Below are 22,534 nucleotides of genomic sequence, written 5' to 3'. Positions count from 1 at the left end.
CCTACTATGGCCCTGTGCAGAGGCTCAAGAGTCAAACTGAGGCAGAGCCCGTCCATCTGGGAAGCAGAAAGCCAGCCCTACCCCCACTAAACTGCCAGCAGGACCCAAGATTCCAGTCCGCATAGCACTCCCGGAGACCCAGGGGGCACACCCACCTGAAACTCGCCCTTGGTGAACTTGGCATCAGGCACGCTCACGAGCTCCTCCTCGCCCACCTCGGGACAGCCCTGAGGGATGACAGAGCTAGATGGAGACTCTTCCCTCATCTACCACCTCCCCACACCCGGAACCCCTACTGGGGGGGGGGGGGGGGTTTCAGGACCGATGGGAGGGGCCCCAGGATGACATCAGGCATGACCTCTGCCCTTCCACACTGGCCATAGCCAGCCCCACCCCTTGCTTGGGATGACCTCTGACCTCACTCGGAAGGCCACACCTACCCCGATGTGCCAGCAGGCCAGGACAGCCACCACCATGGCGGTGGTGGTCCGGCCCTGGCCGCTAAGGCAGCTGAAGACGAAGCCTGTGTCCGGGTCCTTGGAGAGAGCAGCCCGCATGGCCTCAAGCAGCCGGTCAAAGTCCTGCGGCGACGAGACCACAGTCCGGGTTCAGGGGTGTCACTGGCTGACCCCCACCCAAATGGTAACCCCTGCTTTCTGTGTCCATGTGCCCCATCCTACACATAACCTTGTCCCTATACACACAGGACCACACGTATGTGAAAAGTTGCATGCATTCCTGTGTATGTCCCCATCCCAGGCACCCAGGACTGGGCATATGAGCAGACACAACACACTTCTGGGACTCAGTATGCCAACTCTCCACCTGGCGGGTCATGCTCAGGTGTTCTCCAGCCAGCAGCCCAGTCCCTGCCTGGGAAGGAACCACGTCCTGCCTGAGCTCATCCAAACACTTGAGAGCAGCCATCAGGGGGCAGCATGCCACCAGCCGTGAGTCCACGGAGAGCCACGCAGGCAGAAGGAAACAGCCCTAAGTAACGCTATCCCAGCCACATCCACAAGCCGCACAGGCCAGGCACACACAGCCCACAGATGTACCGGCACCTGTAAGACAAACCCCAGAGGCGGCTACAAGCACACATCTGTCACAGATCGACAGCCGCCACATGAACATCACCTCAATCACACAGCCGGATCCCACAGGGTTTTCTCCATGAGCCCCGCCCCATGGATGCACCACCTACACATGGCTCACAAACACAAGACAGATGCCATGAACCCCATGGGAACCTATACCCGCACAACCAGGGCACCACGCATCATATATCCATCCCTCCAGCACACCCCCTTCCCTGTAACACATGGTACACATGCCTGCAACACAAGACACACACACACTGGCCCCACAACACAAAGCATATGCAGGTAGAATATACAATGAATGGGCATGTGCACTTGCATACACACACACACACACACACACACACACACACACACACACACACGACGGTAACAAGCTTCTGAAGCCACATATGAACCCCATTAGACAATCCCCTGGCCCCATTATAGAGTTGAGCTGCTCTGGTTCCCCAGAGGCCCGGCCCCTCACCTCCTCCCGGGGGGCGCAGAAGTCTGGTACGGGAATACGGTGGTAGGTAAGGCCAAGGCAGGGCCCCTGGTGCTGGCTGAAGACCTCCTGTGTGGTCAGGCACTTCTGGAACCTGGGGGTGGTAGGGTTCTTCGTGTTGGGGCCAGGAGCACTCAGGTAGGCCTTCAGCTGGGCCTCCAGGGCCTGGATAGGGGCAGGACAGAGGGCAGAGGCCACTGAGGCAGGCCTGAGAGGCAGGAGCCATGACTAGTGCTGGCTGCCCAGCTCCAACCTCAGGTCGGAACCACCCCAGAGGGCAGAAAAGCCACAGGAGTATGGGGACATGGGGACACAGGAACAGGCCTGGAGCGGCAGCTGCCTGAATCCTCCCCGCCTGGGCCCCAGCTTCTCAATCCACACAAGAAGGGCCCTCTGGCTCTCCCTCATGCCCCTTCTCTCTCAAAGAGCGCCTCCCATGCAGACCATGCAAAAAGCCAGAAACCTTACCTCCAGCTGCTCAGGGGCCAGGGTTGGTCCGGGTGGCCACAGGCTGTGGATGTGACCATCACACTCCAGGACAACCTCCTCCCTCAGGTTGACCCAGACCACCTGCCGTAGTTTCCTCTTGGTATCAGACAGGTAGGCCAGGATGCTGCCTAGGGCCTGGGGGATGAGGGGCCGTCAGGGCCAGGGCTAGCCTTTTCCCTGCCCCATGTTTGGACCTGGGCCTGGGGAGCGGGCACCTTGGCACTGGGCTGGGCGGTGCCATAGATAGGCATGCGCGGTACACGCCGGAAGTTGGCGACGTCCATCTCTCTGACGGTGCTGAGCTCATCCGGGGAAACAAGATCGTCTGCTTCCTGGAGGAAGGACACCAAGGCTGAAGTCCACAGTTACCAACCATATCCAGCCTCAGTGGGCAAGTGTGGGGTGGGAACAGTGTCCTGCTGGGTGCAGGGCGTACATGGCTGGACACCCGCAGCCTTATTGGTGCCCTGGCAGGGATGTGATGATGCACACCCTCCAGAGAGCGCCAGCTCTGATATCTTTTTTTTTTTTTCAAGATTTATTATGTATACAGTGTTCTGCCTGCAGGCCAGAAGAGGGCGCCAGATCTCATTACAGATGGTTGCGAGCCACCATGTGGTTGATGGAGAATTGAACTCAGAACCTCTGGGAGATTAACCTCTGAGCCATCTCTCCAGCCCCCCAGCTCTGATATCTGACAGTCCATTCTGACTCTGTGTCAAAGCTCTGGGCTTTGAGACTAAGGAAACAGTGCTGGAACCACAGCCAGAACATGGCACCCGAACACAGCACATTCTGCTCATGCGAGACGCCTACCAGCCCCCCACCCCCACCACCCCCCACCACCCCCCAACCCCGGCAACGCTTCCCAAGCCCTACAGGAAATCTAGAAGTCCTCAGCCCAGCCCACTCCCCAGATACACAGCCACTCACCAGGGAGCCCTTGGCGATGAGGTCCCCAGGGGCCACGGGCCCCACTGAACTCAGCATCACGGGCAGACGGTACAGCTCAGGGTGGGTACACAGCCATCGACTGAAACTGAGGGCGAAGGCCAGCGGGTACTGCGGCCCAAGGCCAGGAGAGACGGGGCATTGAGGGGAGGGGGGCCATCTTGAGCCCTCCCTGCCTAACCACAGAAAGGGAGCCCCAAAATCGGGGTATCCTTGTGGTCCAGGGGGGAAACAAGTAGGTTGAGGGAGGACCAGGATGTTCACCGCCCTGACCAAGATGGAGTCTTAGGCCTGGGATGGGAAGGAAAAGGGGCCATGGGGTAGGGGCAGAAACAACACTCATCTGGACCCCTTCTTGCCCCTCCCAACCTTCCTCGGGGACCAACACACACAATACCACGCCATTCCCCACCCCATGGGGTCCCTGTTGCTGGGGTGGGAAGTTGGGTGCTGCCTCAGGCCCACCTGCTCATGCAGATAGTAGTTAAACAGGACCAGGTAGAAGTACAGCTCCAGGCTCCGCAGCGCCCTCTGCTGGACAGCATGCTGGGTGCCACTTTGCTAAGGATGGGGGGGGAGGGGGAAGGGAGGGAGACATGGGGTGTTAAGCGTGGAGCTGCCCTCCAGCTGTGTGTCTCTAGCTCCACGGCAGTTCTGCCAGGCTGGAAGTCCTTCCCCGTGTCTATCCCATTTGCCGTGGTTTATCGGGAGCACAGAACTCTGTGGCGACCACGCTGAGCCAGGGTGGCCCGGGTGCAAATGCTGCCTCTCCAGACGGGGTTCCCAGGCCTGGGACGGGACGAGGGTGAGGGGCAGACAACAGGGCGACTCCTCCCCCACGTCACGTTCCATTTCCCCTGTGCTGTGCTGTAGAAGCCAGCACCGACATCCTTTCCCTTTCTTGAGGGAATCAGGAACGCAAGCCAGGCGCACCCCTTTAATGCCAGCACTCGGGAGGCAGGGACAGGCGGATCTCTGTGAGTTCGAGGCCAGCCTGGTCTACAGAGCGAGTTCCAGGACAGGCACCAAAACTACACAGAGAAACCCTGTCTCAAACAAAACAAAACAAACAAAAGCTGTTGAGTGAGTATGCTAGATGGGGGGAGGGGGGGCCACAGTCTCAGTCACGCCCCTCTGTGTTGCCATGGCAGCATGACAGCATGAGCCCCGGGGGCCCTGAGCCAAGCTCTGATGACCCCTGACCCCTGGTCTAGACTAGGAGATAAGGCTGGTCTTTGATGACCTCCACTGCAGATGCCAGAGGGGAATCGAATCAATGTTGCAAGACGAAGCTGCCCCAGGGGAAAGCCATGGCAGGATGGGGTCCTGAAGCAGCTCCTGTGACAGCAACTGGGACCTGTCTGGTGACGGCAGCAGGTGACATTCAGCCCTCTTCATGCATCTTTCCTCACATGACCCCAACAGTCCTCCCGGCTACTTGGCTACTTATCATCACTTGCCCCACTTCTCACACGGGGACGTGAAGGCACAGAGCAGATGCCCAAGTCCCCGCCCCTGTAAGTGACACCAGGCCGCTGGATCGGAAGCCCCCCCCCCACTCTGACTCCGTAGGCCGAGGCAGGCTGACCCGGCCATGAGTTTCGGTGACAGAGCCATTAAAAAATCTTCTCCGTGACAAAAACCCAAGGATTCACATTAAAACGAGGCGCGGCTACCTCGAGAATCACAAACGTAGTGAAAGAGAATGCCCGGGCAGCTGCCGCCAACGCTTTTCCTGTTTCTAGTTTCTCAGTTTCCCCATCATGGGACACAGCCCTCACGAACTTTTTTTTTTTTTAAGTGTGAAAGAAAGAAAAGATGGTAGGATTCTTTCCGTCCACTGTACACAAACACTGTCGGCCCCGTCTCCTCCGCAGAGCTGGGGACAGGGGCTGCCACGGGCCAGCCCAGCACTCCCCCTGAAGCTGAGGGATGGACACGGCCCCCGCTCTCCCCAGGGAAGCTCCAGAAGTTGCCTTTGTCGGAAGACCTCCTGCGTGAATCCCCAAAGTGCCCCAGAGGTCCCTGGACTAAAGGCTGGGTCCTGGGGTGACACCGTGGGGAGGTGTCGGGGTCCTAAGGGGTAGGGCTTGGCGGGAGCTCTTTACGGTCACTGGAGAGGTGCTCTCAAAGGGGACTGCAGGGTGCTGGCTGCCTCTTCCTTTGTGTCCCCCGGCCATGGTGTGAGAAGTGTTGTCCCTCCACAATGTGCGGGCCAGAAGAACAGAACCAATGAGCCATGGACGCTCTCTCCCCTTCTCTCTCTGTCTCTCTCTGTGTCTCTCTCTGTCTCTCTCTCTCTGTCTCTGTCTCTCTCTCTCTCTCTCTCTCTCTCTCTCTCTCTCTCTCTCTCTCTCTCTCTGTTTTTTTGAGACAGAGTTTCTCTGTGTAGCTTTGCGCTGCACCTTTCCTGGATCTCTCTGTAGACCAGGCTGGCCTCGAACTCACAAAGATCCGTCTGCCTCTTCTCTCTTTCTCTCTCTCTCTCTCTCTCTCTCTCTCTCTCTCTCTCTCTCTCTCTCTCTCTCTCTCTCTCTCTCTCTCTCTCTCTCTCCCTTCTCTCTCTGCTGACCTGAAACACACCATGCAGCCCAGGCTGCCCTCGAACTCGGTCCTCCTGTCTCAGCAGCAGTGTGGGGACCACCAGCCTGCGGCACCCCAGGCTAGCCTTTCCTTTTCACAAGCTCCTGGTCTCAGCCCCAGGTTTCTCATCACCCTAACGTGAAGCTGACTGATGGTGATGATCTGGGAAATGTCTGCGTCCAGAGGTCTCAGCAGGCCCCTCGGTCCATGCTGTTTATTCTGCAGCCAAGAGACCTGCTCAGAAAAAATAAACTTCCTCTTCCTCGTCCTTCCCGCTGGTCCAGCTGCCTGCCCCACCCCCTCCAGAAACTACCGGCGGAGAAGCAGCAGCCAGAAACCATCAGACTGAAAAATCCCAGTCCCGGGCAGAGTCCAGCATGCTCCTCCTGGCCTCACCTGCGCTGGGCTCTCTGGCCGGATGCCTTCCAGCTTCCTCTGGTTCTTTAGGACCTCTTCCTTCAGGTCATGCAGCTCTGCACAGGCGGTGACAGCCCGATCCACCTAGGGCCAGAAAAGGGGGGGACTGTCAGAGAGAAGGGGCGTGGGGGAGGAAGAGACACCCCAACACACACACACACACACATCAGTGAAAGGAGCAACTGCCCCCCCACCCCCATCCCCGCTGTACACACACACACACACACACACACACACACACACACACACGCTGTCCTGACCCAGCCTCTCACTCACCTCCTCTACCATCTTCCTCCCCTGGGGCACCATGCTGATGAAGCCTTGAATCACTTGAAACTGCTCCATCGGCAGGGCTTTGGTCAGCAAGGAGGCAGCCCTGACAAGGTGAGAGCCAGGAGCGTGATGAGGGACAGCCACGCAGCCCTCTGCCACCCATCAGCCACCGGGAGGCATCAGATTACAGGCTCCTTCTGAAATTCCCCGGGGGCAGGAAGGCCTAGAAGGGTCCGGTGCCTCGCCAGCACACCAGGCAAATCTGTGGCAAATGAGGCAACCATGCCTGTTCTTCTGGATGCGGCCCCATCATCCTGGAGATGGCTTGGCCCTCTCCTCTCCTGTCTGTCCTTCCAACCCCTCAGCTGCCTGGACCCCGGCCACTCACTCTGGCTGGGAGGAGGCTCTCCCATGGTGGAACAGCACAAGAGTACCCAGGACCATGCCCAGGTTGGTCCTGCCCACACCTGACTGGCAGCTGAACAGGAGGGCAGGGGGAAGGCCGTGGGTGTCTCGGAGCCGCAGGAGGCTGGGGGTCTCCTGTGGGAGGGAACACAAACGACTATCAGGCGAGAGTGTGATGGGAAAACCCTGAGACCGAGGCCCCAGGCAAGCGGGAGGGTCAGACTTGAGTAGCATGGCCCCTGATGTCAAGTCGGCAGCCAGATCTGATCCATCTGCTCCCAGGGCCTCAGGTCCTGCCCCTGCCCGGCCTCAAGGGAACTCAGAGCACAGGCCAGGAATCCCACGGGGTCTGGAATAGGAGCGACTCCCAGGATCTCAGGCCCTACATTGACCTGGCGCCCCTCCCCATGTAAGACAAATTAGGGCACGATCCCAAAATGGGTTGGGACAGAAAGGCTCCCTCCCGTACCCAGTAAATATCAACAAACAAGCCTCTCAAGCTTGACGGAAGGGAGAAGGAGAGGGCTAGAGGAGGAAGGGTCTCCAACACCACACGGCGAGAGGGCAGCCAAGCCGTGGCCAGAACTGGGTCCTCCAGGAGTTAGTGCTAGACTCTGGCATTAGAGGACTGTGGCACGTGTACTCAGGTGTGCGTGTGCACACACAGACGCGTGTACACACACGGCAGAAGGAGGCATACATACATGCCCACGTAAGGACACAGACACCACCCCACACCCCAACAATACTGGACCCTATATACATCATAGATGGAAACGTCCACAGAGATAGCCAGAGGTCACCCCCGACCCTGAGCATCTCCATGGGGACCAACCAGTGCCACCTGTTCCTAGCTCAGAACTCCCCTCAGTCCCACTTACCCGGAGGACACTAACAAAGGCATCAAACTGGGCTTCCAGGGGGGCCCCTTGCTCTGGCAGGGGGAGACGGTGATACCTGCCAGGAGAGGAGAACGGCCCCATGAGCCAGGCAACGACTCTGGGTAACAGCTCATGCCCTCATCCCCAAGCACAGGCCCGAGGGGCAGATGGGGAAACTGAGGCGGCAGCTGGAGAGCCAGCCCAGAGAGGACATCAGCTCCGGGTACCTGTAGGTGGGCTGCAGGAACAGCGGCCGCTTATACACCTCCTCGGTCACGTGCACATCATCCTCACCTCGGATGGCCACGGTGCGCGGCTCCCCACGCAGGTCCTCTGTGTTGTGGTACACGTGGTACGTGTTCTCTCTCAGCTGGGCAAAGTCGTGGATCTAGAGTGAGATGCAGGCGTCAGAGGGGTGTGACCCGAGCTTCCTAGGCCGCCCTGATTTGTCCCTGCCCAGCTCTGGTGACCAGGCCACACAGAGGCTATACACAGGTTTCTTTTCCTTCAAGAGGAGAGTCATATGGCCTGAGGCATTCTGTCCTGTCTTCAGAGATCAGGCCTGAGGGCAGCCAGACCTGCATGGGCTGACCATGACCTCCATGGAGGTCAGCCGGAAGGCTCTGCCCAGCGGGGCAGCAGAAATGCACCAAGCCACCTGAATCCCAGGACGGGGTGAGGCTCAGCCAGCTGAAGCAGAAGTAAGAGAGGCAAGGAGAGGCTGGTCCCCCAGCAAGGCCTGGACTTCACCACATACATCTATCTCTGAAGCACTGTGACCCCCACGTTCCATTCATACACCTCTGTGGTGGTAGTTATCAGTGTCTCAGAGGCCCCTCCCAAGGCTTTGTGTGGGAGAGAAGAGGAGGCCCCAGAATCTCAGAGACAGGCCCAGCAAACGACTCCGTAGGACCCCACGTGACCAGTGAGTAGCCAAACTTCAGCCACGGGCGTCCTACCCCTAGATCTCTCCTCACCAGACCGGACCCCTCCCTAAACCAGGAAGGAGGGGCATGGCGAGAGAGAGGGACCGAAATAGGCCAGCTGGGAACAAGAGGTCAACCGGGCAGCCAACCGCTCACCCAAGCAGGGCACAAAAGCCGGGCAGTGTGGGCCAGCAAAGGCTGAGTGGCTCCCACAGCCAGAACGGCTGCTGCAGGGGCATGTCTGGAGAGCAGGCTGGAGTCTCCCGCTCAGACATCGGAGGCCAGCGAGGGAGAAGCGCCCTCATCACGTCGGTCGGCACCCCCACGGGCCCTCACCTCTTTCCGGATGGCCAGCTCCAGGCTCTCAGCCTTGACCCCCGGCCCAGGGCCCCTGAGGTTCTCACGAAGGCTCTCCTTGTCTCGGGGCGTGTAGGACACGAAGTCCTCCTCGGCACGCAGGAACAGCACAGGCTCCTCCCGCACGCAGAAGATGATGCACTCCTGTCGAGGAGAAACCATTGCCCCTGTGTGCACCGACGGACGCCCGTCCCCGGTCCAGCCGCTAGGCCTGTATCCAGACAGTTCCTCCCTCCTCCAGGGTGAGGCACCGGACCAGTCCCTTCCACAGGAATCCTAAAGAAACTGAAGTTCCGTCTAATCGCCGCAGCCTGCCCCCCCCCCGCCCCCCCGCCCCCCCACTCCCGTCAATCAAGCAAGAATCCATTTTCCTCTCAGGCCGACTGTCTTTTCCGTCTCCAAGCAAGTTCTGTTGCCTTTTAACCCATTCACATGCCCGTCGGTCTGTCTTTTCTCTCTGGGTGGACTACACATCACATTCTGGCAGAATCGCATTCTGGCCTTTTCCACAGGCCCCCAATACCTAGCACAGAGTCCTGCGTACATCAGTGCCTCATAAAGACCCCAAAAAAGAATGGGGAGAATGGCCTCTCCACCCAGCAGTCAGCCAGTGGCCGAGCTACAGCAGCGAGAGCCATCTCCAGTGAGCGGGGGTCACGCTGAGAAGCCAGGACCTGCACACAGCCCCCGTCCTTCTTTCTGACTCTGCCCACTCAGCCTCATCCCAGGCCAATACAGCCACTGCCACAGCTGAGGAATCTGGGGTCACAGCAGCCAACCCCTTGGCCTTATCCCACCTTCTTCAGGGAGGTGAGAGGAAGCGTGTGAAAGCAGGCACTTGGGGTCCAATTGCCTGGGGTACCACACAGGAGCCTTCAGGTACCACACAGGAGCCATGTGACCTTGAACAATGCCACTTTTCCTCTCAGGACCTCAGTGTCCTGCTCTGTAAAATGGGCCCCCCCCCCTTTTTTTTACAGAGTTGACAGATTTAGGTGCCAGCTGAAACCACTATGTGGCAGTCTCTGGAGTTGGAAAGTGGGTGGCTCTCTTGTCACCTCTCACTTCCTCCAAGGCTCTCAGGAGTGGGGGGTGTACAAGAGGCTTCTGACCTTGGGCAGTCCCACCCCCCTACTCCCCCACCCCCAAACCCCGCCACCCACTACCAACAGGACAATGTAATAAACACTCTCCAGTTTCTGCCTGAAGGTTGAGGCCACCCTCCCTTCCCAGCCCCACTCCAGAGCCCCAGAAGTCACCTCCTGCCATCAAGGGCCAGCCTGGGGCAAAGCAAGCTCACCTTGTGCCCGTCCTTCTGGAGTTTCTGCAGGACCCTCCTGAACCCCAGGAGGCTGGGCTGTCCCATGCCAAACACAGGGAGTCCGCCCCGCACCTGCCGGAAGTTGGGAGCCCCACAGCTCCCCAGGGTGCCCAGCGTGTCCATCTTCTCAGTGACGTCACGCACCAGGAAATAGCGGCCCTGGCAGAGAGAATCACAGCAGGTCAATCAGGGTGCAAGGGTTTCTCTCCAGGCAGAACGCTGTCCTGGGCTCTAGGGGACAGGGAGGGAGGAACTGGGGTGGGGGTGAGAACGTGGCCCTCAAGCTACTTCCTGTTCACGGGACAGACATCTGTGACAGCAGTGGTGTTTGGTTCAGGCTTCACCTAGAAGGTGGCCCTGGCGCCAGCCAGGCCTTGAAGAGAGCAGAGGTTGGAACTGCAAGCCAAGGCTGGCCCCAAAGGGGGGGCCTACAGGTCCCCTGGAGGACGACAGGACACCCTGAGCTCTTAGCAAGGCTCGTGGGAAAAGGGTCATGTCTGGATCGAGCCAGAAGATCACTAGGCCAGCTCCTCCCGGGAGCCCCTACCAGTTCCAAGGATCCCAGACCCGGGTGAAAAGACACAGAGTGACTACAGAGAAAAGACCAGAAACCTAGCTGGTCAAGAGCTCATTCCTGGGCAGACCGGAATCCTGGGACATCTCCTGTGACCCCTGCCTCACAGACAAGGAGTGAGTGAGACCTGTGCTCCCAGACAAACCAGAAACGTCCACAATGATTATCAGGTAGCCAGCCAGCCAGCCAGTCACCCAGTAGCTAGCCAGTCCTACACGGCTCCTCCTCCATCGCTGATCACAGGACAACAGTACCAAACAACAGATTTATTTATTTATTTATTTATTTATTTATTTATTTATTTATTTATTTATTTATTTTGGTTTTTCGAGACAGGGTTTCTCTGCGTAGCTTTGCGCCTTTTCTGGAGCTCACTTGGTAGCCCAGGCTGGCCCAAACAACAGATTTTTAAAACAGCAGGTCTCTGGACTTTTTACCCCCATGAGACATGGGGGGGGGGGGAGAAGGAGCAAACTCCAATAAATCCTAAAACTCTGAAAGTTTCACAGAGGTTCTCAACCTATGGGTCGAGACCCCTTCGCCGGGCCTTCATCTCCGCAGACATCTACATTATGATTCCTAACAGCAGCAAAATTACAGCCCTGACGTAGCAATGAAAATGTTATGGTTGGGGGGGGGGTCAGCACGACGACGATGATGACATCAGGAACTGTATTAAAGGGTCGCACACAGCATTAGAAAGGTAGAGAACCACCGGTCTACAAGAAGATGGAGACTACCAGACGGGGCATGGAGGGGGAGCGGGAGCTAGAGTCTGGGGCCAGGACCCCTGAAGGGCGAGAAGATGGCATGAGTGGTTAAGAAGAGCTGAGGGTCTGGGGGCATGGCTCAGTGGGAGAACACTTGCCTAGCGTATGAAAGGCCCTGAGTTCCAAAGAAGGACTGAGCGACAGAGCCAGAGCAGGTGGAAGTGGAGAAGGCGGTGAGGAGGTGGGGTGGGGTGGGGTGGGTGGGCGGGGCTGCCCTCACCTGCACTAGGTAGTGCTCAGGGGTGGCATCGGAGAGCCTGCCCATCCTGTAATGGGCCTTGAGCAGCTCATCGTGGATCTGGAACTCCTCCTTGCAGTTGTACCTGGCAGGGGCACAGTGAGAACTGAGTCAGGCGGCCTTGGGGTCGGTCGGTCCCTGACACTGCCACCAGAACCCACGGCCAAGCCATCTCACCCCCACCCATGCGGCTGCCCCTCCATCCTCACCACACACAGAGCACCGGAACTGAGCCGGAGACCTGGGCGACCCCCTCCCCCCCATTGCAGACTACATTTCCCAGCCTCCCTTGCAGCTAGCTGTCTTCCTGTGATTAAGCTCTGGCCAATGAGATGCCTGGGAGTGAGGTGGGGCAAATTCTGGGCCACTCCCAAAGGGGGGGATGCCTTCTAAGTGTGTCTTTTGCTCCCCCACCCCACCCCACCCCCACCCCCACCCCAAAAGACAGAGGCACATGCTGATGAAATTATGGTAAAATTGTCCCAAAAGACAGAGGCACATGCTGATGAAATTATGGTAAAACGCTGGGGTACCCTGCATGGTCACGGTCTGCCATACCAGCCTGGACACCCAAATGAGAGGTGAGTATCCGTCTTGATTCAAGCATTCTGTATGGGCAATACTTTGTTATGGTAATCTACCCTGGACTCTGATGAAGACATTGACATTGGATGGCCTATCCCTCAGGCTGTGACTTGGAACACAGTCCCCACACTTCCAATCCTAGAGTCCAGTGCGGTTCAGGCCACAAACTCTGTAAGAGTGAGTCCCGACCCTGGCTGTTTACAGGTGTTTCAATTCCTCAGGCCTAATTATCACCCACAACAGGCCTGACCACACACGCCAGCTGTTTAAAGAAGCCCGTGATGATTTCTGTAGACAGGAAGCTGGGTAAAGGAGCAATGACTAAAGCGGGATGTCTGTGTGCTCAAGACACAAAGCCACGCTGCCACTGACCCAGTGCAGGAGACCTCCCTGCCAGAGCTCAGGCTCTCCTGCTGGGGGGCTCCATACAAAACAGCTGCCTGCAGGAAGTAGTGGGTAAACAGGTGGGGGACAGTGGCATGAGCCGGAGGGACCTGGCTCCTGCTCTGCCTCTACCTTATTAACCCTTCACAGTGGCCCACCCTCTGCCTCCCTGAAACCCATTTTCCTGTCTAACTCAGTTTTCCCATCTATCTGCTGTGACCAGGGCTCTGCAAACCTTTCTTGCAAAGGACTGAAAGCCATCATTTCTTCTGGCTTTGTGGGTCATACAGGCTCTGCTCCAGCCTGGCAATCCTGCCACTGAAGCACCAGATATCAACAGGTGATGTATAAATGGATGGGCCTAACGGTGGATCGATAAAACTTTATTTACATCAGTAAGTGGTGGGCCAGATTTGTCCTGCAGGATGCAGTAAGTTGGTGCCTCTACTGAATGATCTGTAAGGTCCCTTCCACCTCAGTCTGCAACCCAAGGAGGGCCGCAAGCACAGCCCCTTCCTGCCGGACATTTTCAGGTAGCCAGTAACTGTCTGAGCCACCTGACCCAGTCCCACATTTCCCCTGTCATCTCTGTTTATGCTGTTAAGGAAACTGAGGCCCAGAGAAAGAACAAAGAGGCAGAGCCCAGGCTCCAGACCGGCTTTTCCCAAGGCTGCTTTCAACATCCAAACTGCCTCTTTCTTTCTTTCTTTCTCTCTTTCTTCCTTCCTTTCTTTCTTTATTTCTTTCTTTTTCTGTCTTTCTTTCTCTTTCTTTCTTTTTCTTTCTCTTTCTTTCCTTCTTTCTTTTTCTTTCTCTTTCTTTTTCCTTTTTCCTTCTTTCTCTTTCTTTTTCTTCCTTTCTCTTTCTCTTTCTTTCCTTTTCTTTCTTTCTCTTTCTCTTTCTTTCTTTCTTTCTCTTTCTTTTTCTTTTTCTTTCCTTTTCTTTCTTTCTTTCTTTCTTTCCTTCTTTGTTTGTTTGTTTGTTTAAAGATACAGTCTCACTCTGTAGCCCTGGCTGTCCTGGACTTAGCTATGCTGACCAGTCTGGTCTTGAACTTACAGAGATCCATTTGCCTCTGCCTCCCAAATGCTGGAATTAAAGGCGTGCACCACTCCACCACCCAGCAACCCAAACTTTCACTGTCTGTCAAGTCACTTTTGCATGACATTTCTTTTCTGCCTTCATCCCAAACACAGTAATTGATGGTAATTACTGCTTGTCTGCCAAGCCCTGGGGCTAGTGGCCTGATCTCTCCACCCCTGGTCTTCTTTACACAGAAATCCCATCTCCCAGGGCTCTGCCCAATTCATCTGTGGAATGTATTTAATTCTTAGAGCCCCATGTCCTTCTTCCTGCATTCCAGGAAGGTCCAGAGATGAGGAAGCATGGTGGACAGGTGTGATGAGAAGAAGAAGGCTTCTGGCTCCCCAGGAGGCAGACCCAGGGTCCCTGCATGCTCCTGTCTCTAGCTCCCACAAGTACCCACTCCTTCATCCACACACAGATGTCCGTCCTCCCTGGCCCTCCGGGATGCTTCTGTGTCCAGGTTGCTGAAAGCATGCTAACAAGAGCGAACCTCTGCCTCCTCGCTCAGTGTTCCTGAAGGCCCCGGCTGGAGCATGGAGGAGGAGCTCCCAGCTTTCCAGCCCAGGGCCATGCATGAAGAAAAAAAAAAAAAAAAAAAAAAAAAGAGCTACTATGGGGCATCATGGCACTTGAGAGCCAGAGGCAGGTGGATCTCTGTGATAAAGGACAGCCTGGTCTACATGGCAAGTCCTAGGCCAGCTCAGGCTACATAGTGAGACCCTGTCTTGAAAAAAAAGGGGGGGATAGGGGGAAGTAGTAAAAAGGATGTTCCTTTGGCCAGTCTTCCTTCTCCAGGCTTCTGGCACTGTGCACATGGGTAAGCAACAAAGAATCAGAGACTCACAAGAGACTCAGCCCTACAAGCTGCTTTGCTGTGTGATTCCAGAAATACTGCCTAACCTCTCTGGGTGAGACTTGGTGTTTTCAGCTACAACACTGGAAGCCTTTGTCTGTGAGCATTAAGTGCACACGGGTTCCCCACCCTCCCAAGGCCACGATCCCGTGTCCCCCGATACTCACGTGATCACAACAGGGGCCACCTTGTTGGGGATGATGGACTTGGCCTTGCTATTGTGCAGGCTTGTGGTGTGGAAGGACTGCACGCTGAGGGAATGCCTGCCATCCATGGCGCTGCCGCCCTGCAGGCCCTCTAAGGAGGCGCCCGCCGAGACTGTCTGCTGGGCCGTGCTTGCTGTTGTACCCATAGTCCGCCAGCCGCCTCAGGACCCCAGACCTGCGGGGGAAGAGGACACACAGTTCAGAGGGGCAGGAAACACATTAAGAAGCAAGCCCCGGGGTTGGGGATTTAGCTCGGTGGTAGAGCGCTTGAGTAAGCGCAAGGCGCTGAGTTCGGTCCTCAGCTCTGAAAGAAGAAGAAGGAGAGAAGAAGGGGAAGGGGAAGGGAAAGGGGAAGGGGAGGAAGAAGAAGGAGAAGGAGAAGGAGAAGGAGAAGGAGAAGGAGAAGCAGCAGCAGCAATCCCCATCATGGCTGCAGACACAGACTCTCAGGGGCACCTAGCTCTGCTGACGCTGTGGGAAAGTTCTACACAGAGAAACTCGGTAAAGACCAGCTCCAGCTACTTAGAGAGGCTTCTTCCAGAGCCTCCTGGGCCCATCTCTGTTCCCTGTGTGCTCTAAAGAGGTAACCAGAGCCAAGCGGAGGAGAGAGGAAAGGGGCCTGGGAAACTAAGTCAGGACCACCCCGAGGGTGGTGGGGAGAGCAGACTGCACTGGCCACTAAGAGGGGGGCTAGAGAGACGGCTCAGAGGTTAAGAGCACTGGCTGCTCTTCCAGAGGACCTGAGTTCAATTCTCTAAACCCACACAGCAGCTCACAACTGTCCCAGGGGACTTGACACCCTCTTTTGGACTCTATAGACACCATACACACATGTAGTGCACAGACACATACATGCAGGCAAGATATCCATATACATGAAAATAAGTTATATATATTAAATATATATATTTAATATATATTAAAGCCCTGAACATGTTGGGAAAATAATTTTTTAAAAAAGGAAGAAAAAGGGCTGAGGGACTGAAGTGTAGCTCAGCCATAGAGCACTTATCATGGGGTGACATGGGGTACAGTCAGGAAAGGATAGCTGCCCACAGAGGTGATGTTGGTTCAGGACGTCTAGGCTCAGAGAGTAGGAGATGAAGCTGGGTGGAGAGGGCTGGGACAGGAATGGGCCCGAGGCCGTACTCATCTCCTCTGCCAGGGCAGGCACACAGGAAGACATCCTACCCGTGAGTTTCCTAGAATGAGGCCAGAGACATGCAAACGAGGTGAGCTTCCACCCGATGAAGTGTTCAAAGAGATTAGCGGCCACAGCACCCCACGCCAACATCTGATCGGGCGTCCGTGGCCACCTTTGGGAGAGGGGGCGGCGCTTTCTCGCCCACAGAAAGCTAGGCATCTCGGAAGGAAATGGGTCTGGCCAGGCTGAGGTTCACATTCAAGGGGCTATGGCTACAGTTGAAGAACTGGGGGATGGCGTGAGGCCTGGGGTCTGCCGGGAAGAAAAAGGAGGCTGGGTATCCTACAGAGAGGTGCAGACATGGCAGAGGGGGTCATGGGAGTTTCTAGGGACTCTGTGGCCACAGGCATCACACATGGCACAGAGAGGACTATGGGTAGGGGGACCCTGGTAGCTCCCCTGCACCCTTTTACACTGGGGAGATCGCCCACTGGGTAGCCTAAAACATGGCAGCTCTCCCAGCTGTGAATCATGGGTACCTGTCTGCTCCCGACCACACCATCCCACCCCTCGGCCCCACATCACACTTTTATCACTGCCATGGCCCCCCAGAGGTGTGAACAGTGGGGGTCAGCACAAAGGCAGGCAAATCAGTCTGCAGTCCTGAGGCCCGACCTGGAGCTCACAGTGCCCAAGGAGACTCTCCTTATGCCTCCCAACACTGTCTATAGGGGATCCTTCCCCGGAGCTATCTCTTGTCCTGGGTACTTAGGGAGAAACTGACCATCTCCTCTGCCCTTCGAGAACCTTCTCCTACTATTGACAGTTCTTGTCCCATACGGAAAAGGCCCCCTGTTTTCTTTAGCCTCAGCATCCTTGAAAACTCCCAGGAGCCTCCTGACTGTCCTGGTGACCGCCCCGCACCTGTGTATAAGAGCCCATCTCCCTGGCATGGAGACACTGCTCGATCCCCCACCCCTCAAAGGTACAAAGAATGAACCTTGATATTCCCGAATAGGAAGTCAGGTAGCTCACAAAGCAGGGCTTTTCGGTGGACCCCAGCTGATGGGCCACAGAAAAAAAACTCACTCTCTCTCTTCTTCAGCAGCCCCTCCAGCTGCTAGCCTCCACACTGAAGTTTCCCAGGCCTCCTCCCAGCAGCCTGGGCCAAAGGAATGTGAGTGAGACGGCTCCAATAGGAAAAAGAGGGAACTGGGCATGAATCCATTGCCGGCCACAGCTGCCACAGGCCAAGCCCAGGCCCATTCCCACAGGACAGGCTCTACCTCACCCACCCTTTGCCTCTATTCCCCCCTGCCTTGGGCTCGTAGACAATGACAGGCCCCAGCTGGTCGCCTGCAAGGACAGCCAGCAGACAATGCAGATGTGCACAGCTGGCAGAACAAGCAGCTAGGGTGGGCAGCATCCTTTGAAAACTGAACGGGCCTTTGAGACGTGTAGACGGTCCTATTACACAGTGAACACAAAGGAGCTGAAGGTTGCTAAGGTCAGTGGTACTGATAATCAGACCACTGCCGATGACCCTGGTCAGCTTGGCAGGGGTGTGAGTGGGCTCCCGAGGAGGCTCCCTGTGTGGGACATCTTGGAGGTGGAGGATGGGAGGGTGGGCGTGAAACAAGGCCAGTTTAGGCAGTCCATTAGCACAGGTATGTAAACAACTTGCTGTATCTTTAGAATAACAAAATACCTGGGTAGTCAACAGACCCGGAAGACAGGTTCATTCTGGTCTACAGATCCAATGGTTTCAGGCAACGGTGGGTTGGCACCATTGTTTCTGGGCCAATGGAGCGGCAGAAGCACATGGTGGAGGGGGGGGGGGGGGGGGGGGGGGCCAATGGGTGGATCTCCTGACGGCCAGGAATCTGTCATGTATTATCCTGTTTAATCCTGACCTACCAAAGAGGCACTAAATCCCACGGCTCCATATGAAGCTCACACACACACACACACACACACACACACACACACACACACACACACACAAGAACTGCTTAAAGATGGACAAGAGCCGTGAGGACGCGCACCCTTCGAAACAAGCACGCGACGCTAGGACAGTGCTCACTCACGTTCAGTGACGCTTTTCCAGTGACTCAATAACCAAGGCCCTGGAATTCCCAGGCTCTCACACAGCTGGACAAGTGAAGTCCTTCAGCTACTTCCCAAAAAAAAAAAAAAAAAAAAAAGGCTCTGTAGTTTTGTTTATTTGATTGATATTTATGTATTTGAGACAAGGTCTTGTTATGTAGCGCTGGCTGGCCAGAAACTTGGTATGTAGTCCCGGAGAACTCACGATCATCCCCTACCTCAGCTTTGTCCTGTCAAGCACTGGGATGAAAATCGTGAGCCCCCACAAGCCCACAAGTCCTGAAGTTTCTTACCAAGGTAAACCACCACGTGACTCAGCGTTTCCACTTAAAAGGCTCTACCAGAGAATAAGGCTGAAGGATGCTCCTCCATAGCTTCAGGACTCACACGGCCAGTGCCTGAGACCACTACTAATGCCCATCAGCTGGTGGCCGAGGAACAAAGCCCCGTAGATGTGTGCCATGGGGACACATCACTATAACAGAGTCATAGTCATATGAAGAGGAGGAGTAAGCCTGGCCCCGAAGGCCAACTTTTGTTACCTCACGGCAGCAATCTAGAAAAGGCAAGAACCTTAACAAAAGCAGGGTGCAGGGGCTGGGGGCTGCCAGGGGGCTCAGTGGCACCTTGGAGGGCAGAGCTGTCCTGGCTTGTCCAGAACAGCACCTGGGCCAGCAGACATCCGAGAAGTAAACTGAGCTCTCAGGGCCAGGGAGCACTGTGCACCAAGCCCCCCCAACCAGGGGCCACGGAGTCGTCAGCCTTCCACAAGACACACCCCCACATGCTACCCAACAGATGTCCAACTCCTTCAGGAAGCCTCCCTGATCTCACACACACACACACACACACACACACACACACACACACACACACACGTCTCTCAACTCCCACAGCATCCATAGGGCATCATAAAAGCTGCTTCTCTCTGTTCCCAGCAGGAGCCATCCTGCATCTTCCCTGACTCAGGAGCAGCTGCCCGCCTCAGAGAAGGAGCAGAAGACCAAACTGCTCCTAGAAGGAATCAGCTCTGCGAAGGCATCTATCACTGCCTGCCCTGCCAGGCAGGTCAATGTCATGGAGCCAAGGCTAGCATTTGGCAACAAGCAGACACATAACACTGGAGCCTCACTTCAACACCAATGTGCAAGCCAGGTCTCAGATCTTCCTTTTCACTGGTCCACTGCATAGAAATTTCCCACACCTAACCTGGCTCCTTCAGGAGTATTTTTTTTTTTTTTTCAGAGCTGAGGACCGAACCCAGGGCCTTGCGCTTGCAAGCCTCAGAGGAGCAGAAGACCAAACTGCTCCTAGAAGGAATCAGCTCAGAGGAGTGGCAGGCAAGCGCTCTACCACTGAGCTAAATCCCCAACCCCGGAATTTTTTTTTTTAAGTGTAATTGCATAAGAGTTTCAAGGTCATGGCGCCTCCCTACTGCCCCAGTCCCTCCTGCTCTGTGTCCGGCTGGGATCATCCCCCTGTGGAAGTCCACTGCTACAGCCCAGTGAACTTTCCACTGACCAACAAGGAAGTCCAGGAGGCGCTTTACAGAGCAACAATGGAGCAGGCAAAGAGGGGCTCCCGGATGACTCAGCTTAGTAACGGGAGTGTCCTCTCTGTCCTACATCTGGAGTCCCCGACTGGTGTCCTACGGATCCTCTTCCCCCACCTCTTCCTCTTAAAACGAGGATGGTATCCACTGGAACGTAAATGAAACCTTCTGAGGATTGGGAAGGGGAGAGCCTCTACCTCTCCTAACTTGTTTTGTTTTAGTTTTGTATTGTGTGTGTTTTTTTTTTTAAGATTTATTTATTTATTATGTATACAGTGTTCTGCCTTCTTGTGTGCCTGCATGCTAGAAGAGGGCATCAGATATCATTGTAGATGGTTGTGAGCCACCATGTGGTTGCTGGGAATTGAACTCAGGACCTCTGGAAGAACAGCCAGCGCTCTTAACCTCTGAGCCATCTCTCCAGCCCCTGTATTGTGTTTTTATGGCACTTGGGTTGAACCTAGAGCTTTGTGAAAGTTTCAGGTTCCAGCCCCAACACCCTGTATAAACCAGGCAGGGTGGGACACACCTGTAATCCCAACACTTGGTCAGTGGAGGCAGAAAGATCCTAAATTCAGGGGCAGGGACTGGAGAGATGGCCCAGTGGTTAAGAGCACTGGCTGTTCTTGCAGAGGACCCAGGTTCATCTTTCAGCAGCCACATAGTGACTCACAACCATCTGTAACTCTAGCTCCGAAGGATTCAACACCCACTTCTGACCTCTGGGGGCACCAGGCATACATGCAAGCAAACCACTCACACATAAAGCAAAATAAATAAATCTAAACAAACAAAAAACCAAGTTCATGGTCAACTAGAGGTCCTTCTTGGCCTGGGCCATGGGGGATGTGGCTCGCTGGTCCTCAAAAGCAAGATGGACCTACCTGGGAAACCCTGGGAAACCTTCACACCCTGAAGCTGCCCTCATGTTCTCAGCCTAAAATCAACCTTAAGTTTGATCAAAATGTCCACAGTCGGGGCCAATAAGATGGTTCAATAAAAAAAAAAAAAGGCATCTGCTGCCGACCCTGAGGACCAGAGTTTGAGTCCCGGGACCCACACAGTAAAGGAGAAAACCTACTATTAGCTGTCCTTTGAGCTCCACGGGTATGATGCTGCCTGTGTGCTGTGGTTCCCGCTTGCTCGCGCTCTCTGATAAACAAATACTATTTTAAATACCCAGAATGCCTTCCTCCCCCAGGAACTGCAGGAATGACCCACCTAAGCACAACGCTACCCAGGACCAAGGTCTTTCTTGTAGATACCCATGCCATGTGACTAGATTCTAGCTAACAGGACGTAAGGGACGGCATCGCATGCCGAGTTCCAGAATCCTTCCATATGAGAGCCTTTTCCTCCTTTCTTCCGTCCTGTGGCCTGGGACACAGATGTGGCAGCAGACATTCTGTAGCCATGTCGAGCCTAGAGCTTGTGAAGCCGCAACCTAGGAAGGAACGGTGGCCATCCGAGGTCCTGAGGGGAACCATGGAGTAGAGCCACCCCGGCAGGCGTGATCTACAAAGCCCTGATCTTGCATAGGGACGGAGAAATAAACTTCCACCTTGTATAAACTCCTGTTATTTGGCTTTTCCTATGACTTACAGACAAATCTAATCCTGACTAATGCACCCTGTTATTTTTAGGCTGGACCCTCAGTGACCACAGACCAGATGGTCACAGGAATGAAAGCTTGCCTCTCAGGCAAGAGAATGTCAACCTTCCCTGCCGGTGGACAGGCTGCGCTAGAGACTGTACGTCTGCTCTCAGGGTTTGAGGTGGAGGGAGTCACAGCAGAGGGTGATCACAGAACACATGAGCCACCCCCCACTGGGGTCTTGGGGTCAACTGCAGAGGCATAGACACGAACCTACCATCAGCTGACCTCCCCCACCAGCTGCAGGGTCTAGAAAGTTCTGAGCAGGTATCACATTCCCTGCTGCAGGAAAAAAAAAAAAAAAAAAAAAAAAAACCCTGGCCTCTGCTGCTCCCAAAAGGCAGAGGAGCTCAGAGTGTCTTGATGTCCCTCCAGGAGCCCTTGGAAGCCATGAGAGTCTCCGATAGGCAAGAAGGGGTCACCAGGGAGAGAAAGAGGCCCACAGCCAAGCCGGTCTGCTCCAGACAGACCTAGTAGTAGGCAGTGCAGTTTCCCAGAAGAGCCAGAGACTCCAGAGAAGCAGCTATTTCCCTGGATTCTGCCCATGGCAGCTCCCCTGAGTACTGGTACGACCTCAGACCGCAGGGCAGAGACAGTCTAGATGCCTTAGGGTCCGCAGAAACCTAGACTCTCTTGGGGACCCATGAGGCCATGAGGGCACCCCCTGCCCACTTTCCTTATGGCCACCTGGGCCTCAGAGGGCCAGCAGCAACTTACACTCAAGCTCCACTCGTGACCCTGGCAACCCTGCAGGGCCCCCACGGTCCGTTCTCATTCCTCCCAACTCCAGGGCCCGTAATCCAAACTGCCTTGTCTAGCATTGAAAACCCCTTCTGGGGCTAGAGCAGCGGCTCAGGGGGCGGAGTGCTCGCCCAGCAAGCCCAAGGCCCTGGGTTCTTCTATCCCTCAGCACCATAGAAACCAAGGGTGGTGGTGCACATCTGCAATCCCAGCACTTAGGAGGTGGAGGCCACAGGATCAGGCGTTCAGGGTAATCCTCAGCTACCTTCCAAGTTCAGAGATAGACTGGGCCACATAAGACCCTGTCTCAAAAAAAAAAAAAAATCAATGCCAGGCGGTGGTGGCGCACATCTTTAATCCCAGCACTCGGGAGGCAGAGCCAGGCGGAACTCTGTGAGTTCGAGGCCAGCCTGGGCTACAAAGTGAGTTCCAGGAAAAGCGTAAAGCTACA

At 55.5% G+C, this 22,534-nt stretch overlaps 1 protein-coding gene across 2 annotated transcripts in view; it reads right to left on the bottom strand.

Moving 5' to 3' along the window:
* Window positions 1-22,534, bottom strand: part of Pald1 (phosphatase domain containing paladin 1) — a 70,775-nt gene that overhangs the window by 22,118 nt on the left and 26,123 nt on the right. For both annotated transcript variants that reach the window (XM_015990351.3, XM_006972704.4), the window contains exons 2-17: window positions 14,848-15,061; window positions 11,755-11,857; window positions 10,170-10,349; window positions 8,849-9,013; window positions 7,814-7,974; window positions 7,587-7,662; window positions 6,689-6,840; window positions 6,304-6,403; window positions 6,007-6,111; window positions 3,493-3,588; window positions 3,010-3,138; window positions 2,292-2,408; window positions 2,056-2,211; window positions 1,570-1,752; window positions 441-581; window positions 156-227 (exon numbers count right to left, since the gene is read on the bottom strand). In XM_015990351.3, coding sequence (XP_015845837.2) covers window positions 156-227; window positions 441-581; window positions 1,570-1,752; window positions 2,056-2,211; window positions 2,292-2,408; window positions 3,010-3,138; window positions 3,493-3,588; window positions 6,007-6,111; window positions 6,304-6,403; window positions 6,689-6,840; window positions 7,587-7,662; window positions 7,814-7,974; window positions 8,849-9,013; window positions 10,170-10,349; window positions 11,755-11,857; window positions 14,848-15,032 — 2,121 coding nt within the window. In that variant the 5' untranslated portion in view covers window positions 15,033-15,061. The remainder of the gene's footprint in view (window positions 1-155; window positions 228-440; window positions 582-1,569; window positions 1,753-2,055; window positions 2,212-2,291; window positions 2,409-3,009; window positions 3,139-3,492; window positions 3,589-6,006; window positions 6,112-6,303; window positions 6,404-6,688; window positions 6,841-7,586; window positions 7,663-7,813; window positions 7,975-8,848; window positions 9,014-10,169; window positions 10,350-11,754; window positions 11,858-14,847; window positions 15,062-22,534) is intronic.

Source organism: Peromyscus maniculatus, chromosome 21 (genome assembly GCF_049852395.1).
Source record: "Peromyscus maniculatus bairdii isolate BWxNUB_F1_BW_parent chromosome 21, HU_Pman_BW_mat_3.1, whole genome shotgun sequence".
NCBI classification, from domain to species: Eukaryota; Metazoa; Chordata; class Mammalia; order Rodentia; family Cricetidae; genus Peromyscus; species Peromyscus maniculatus.
This window is presented reverse-complemented; position numbering and strand designations above follow the sequence as displayed.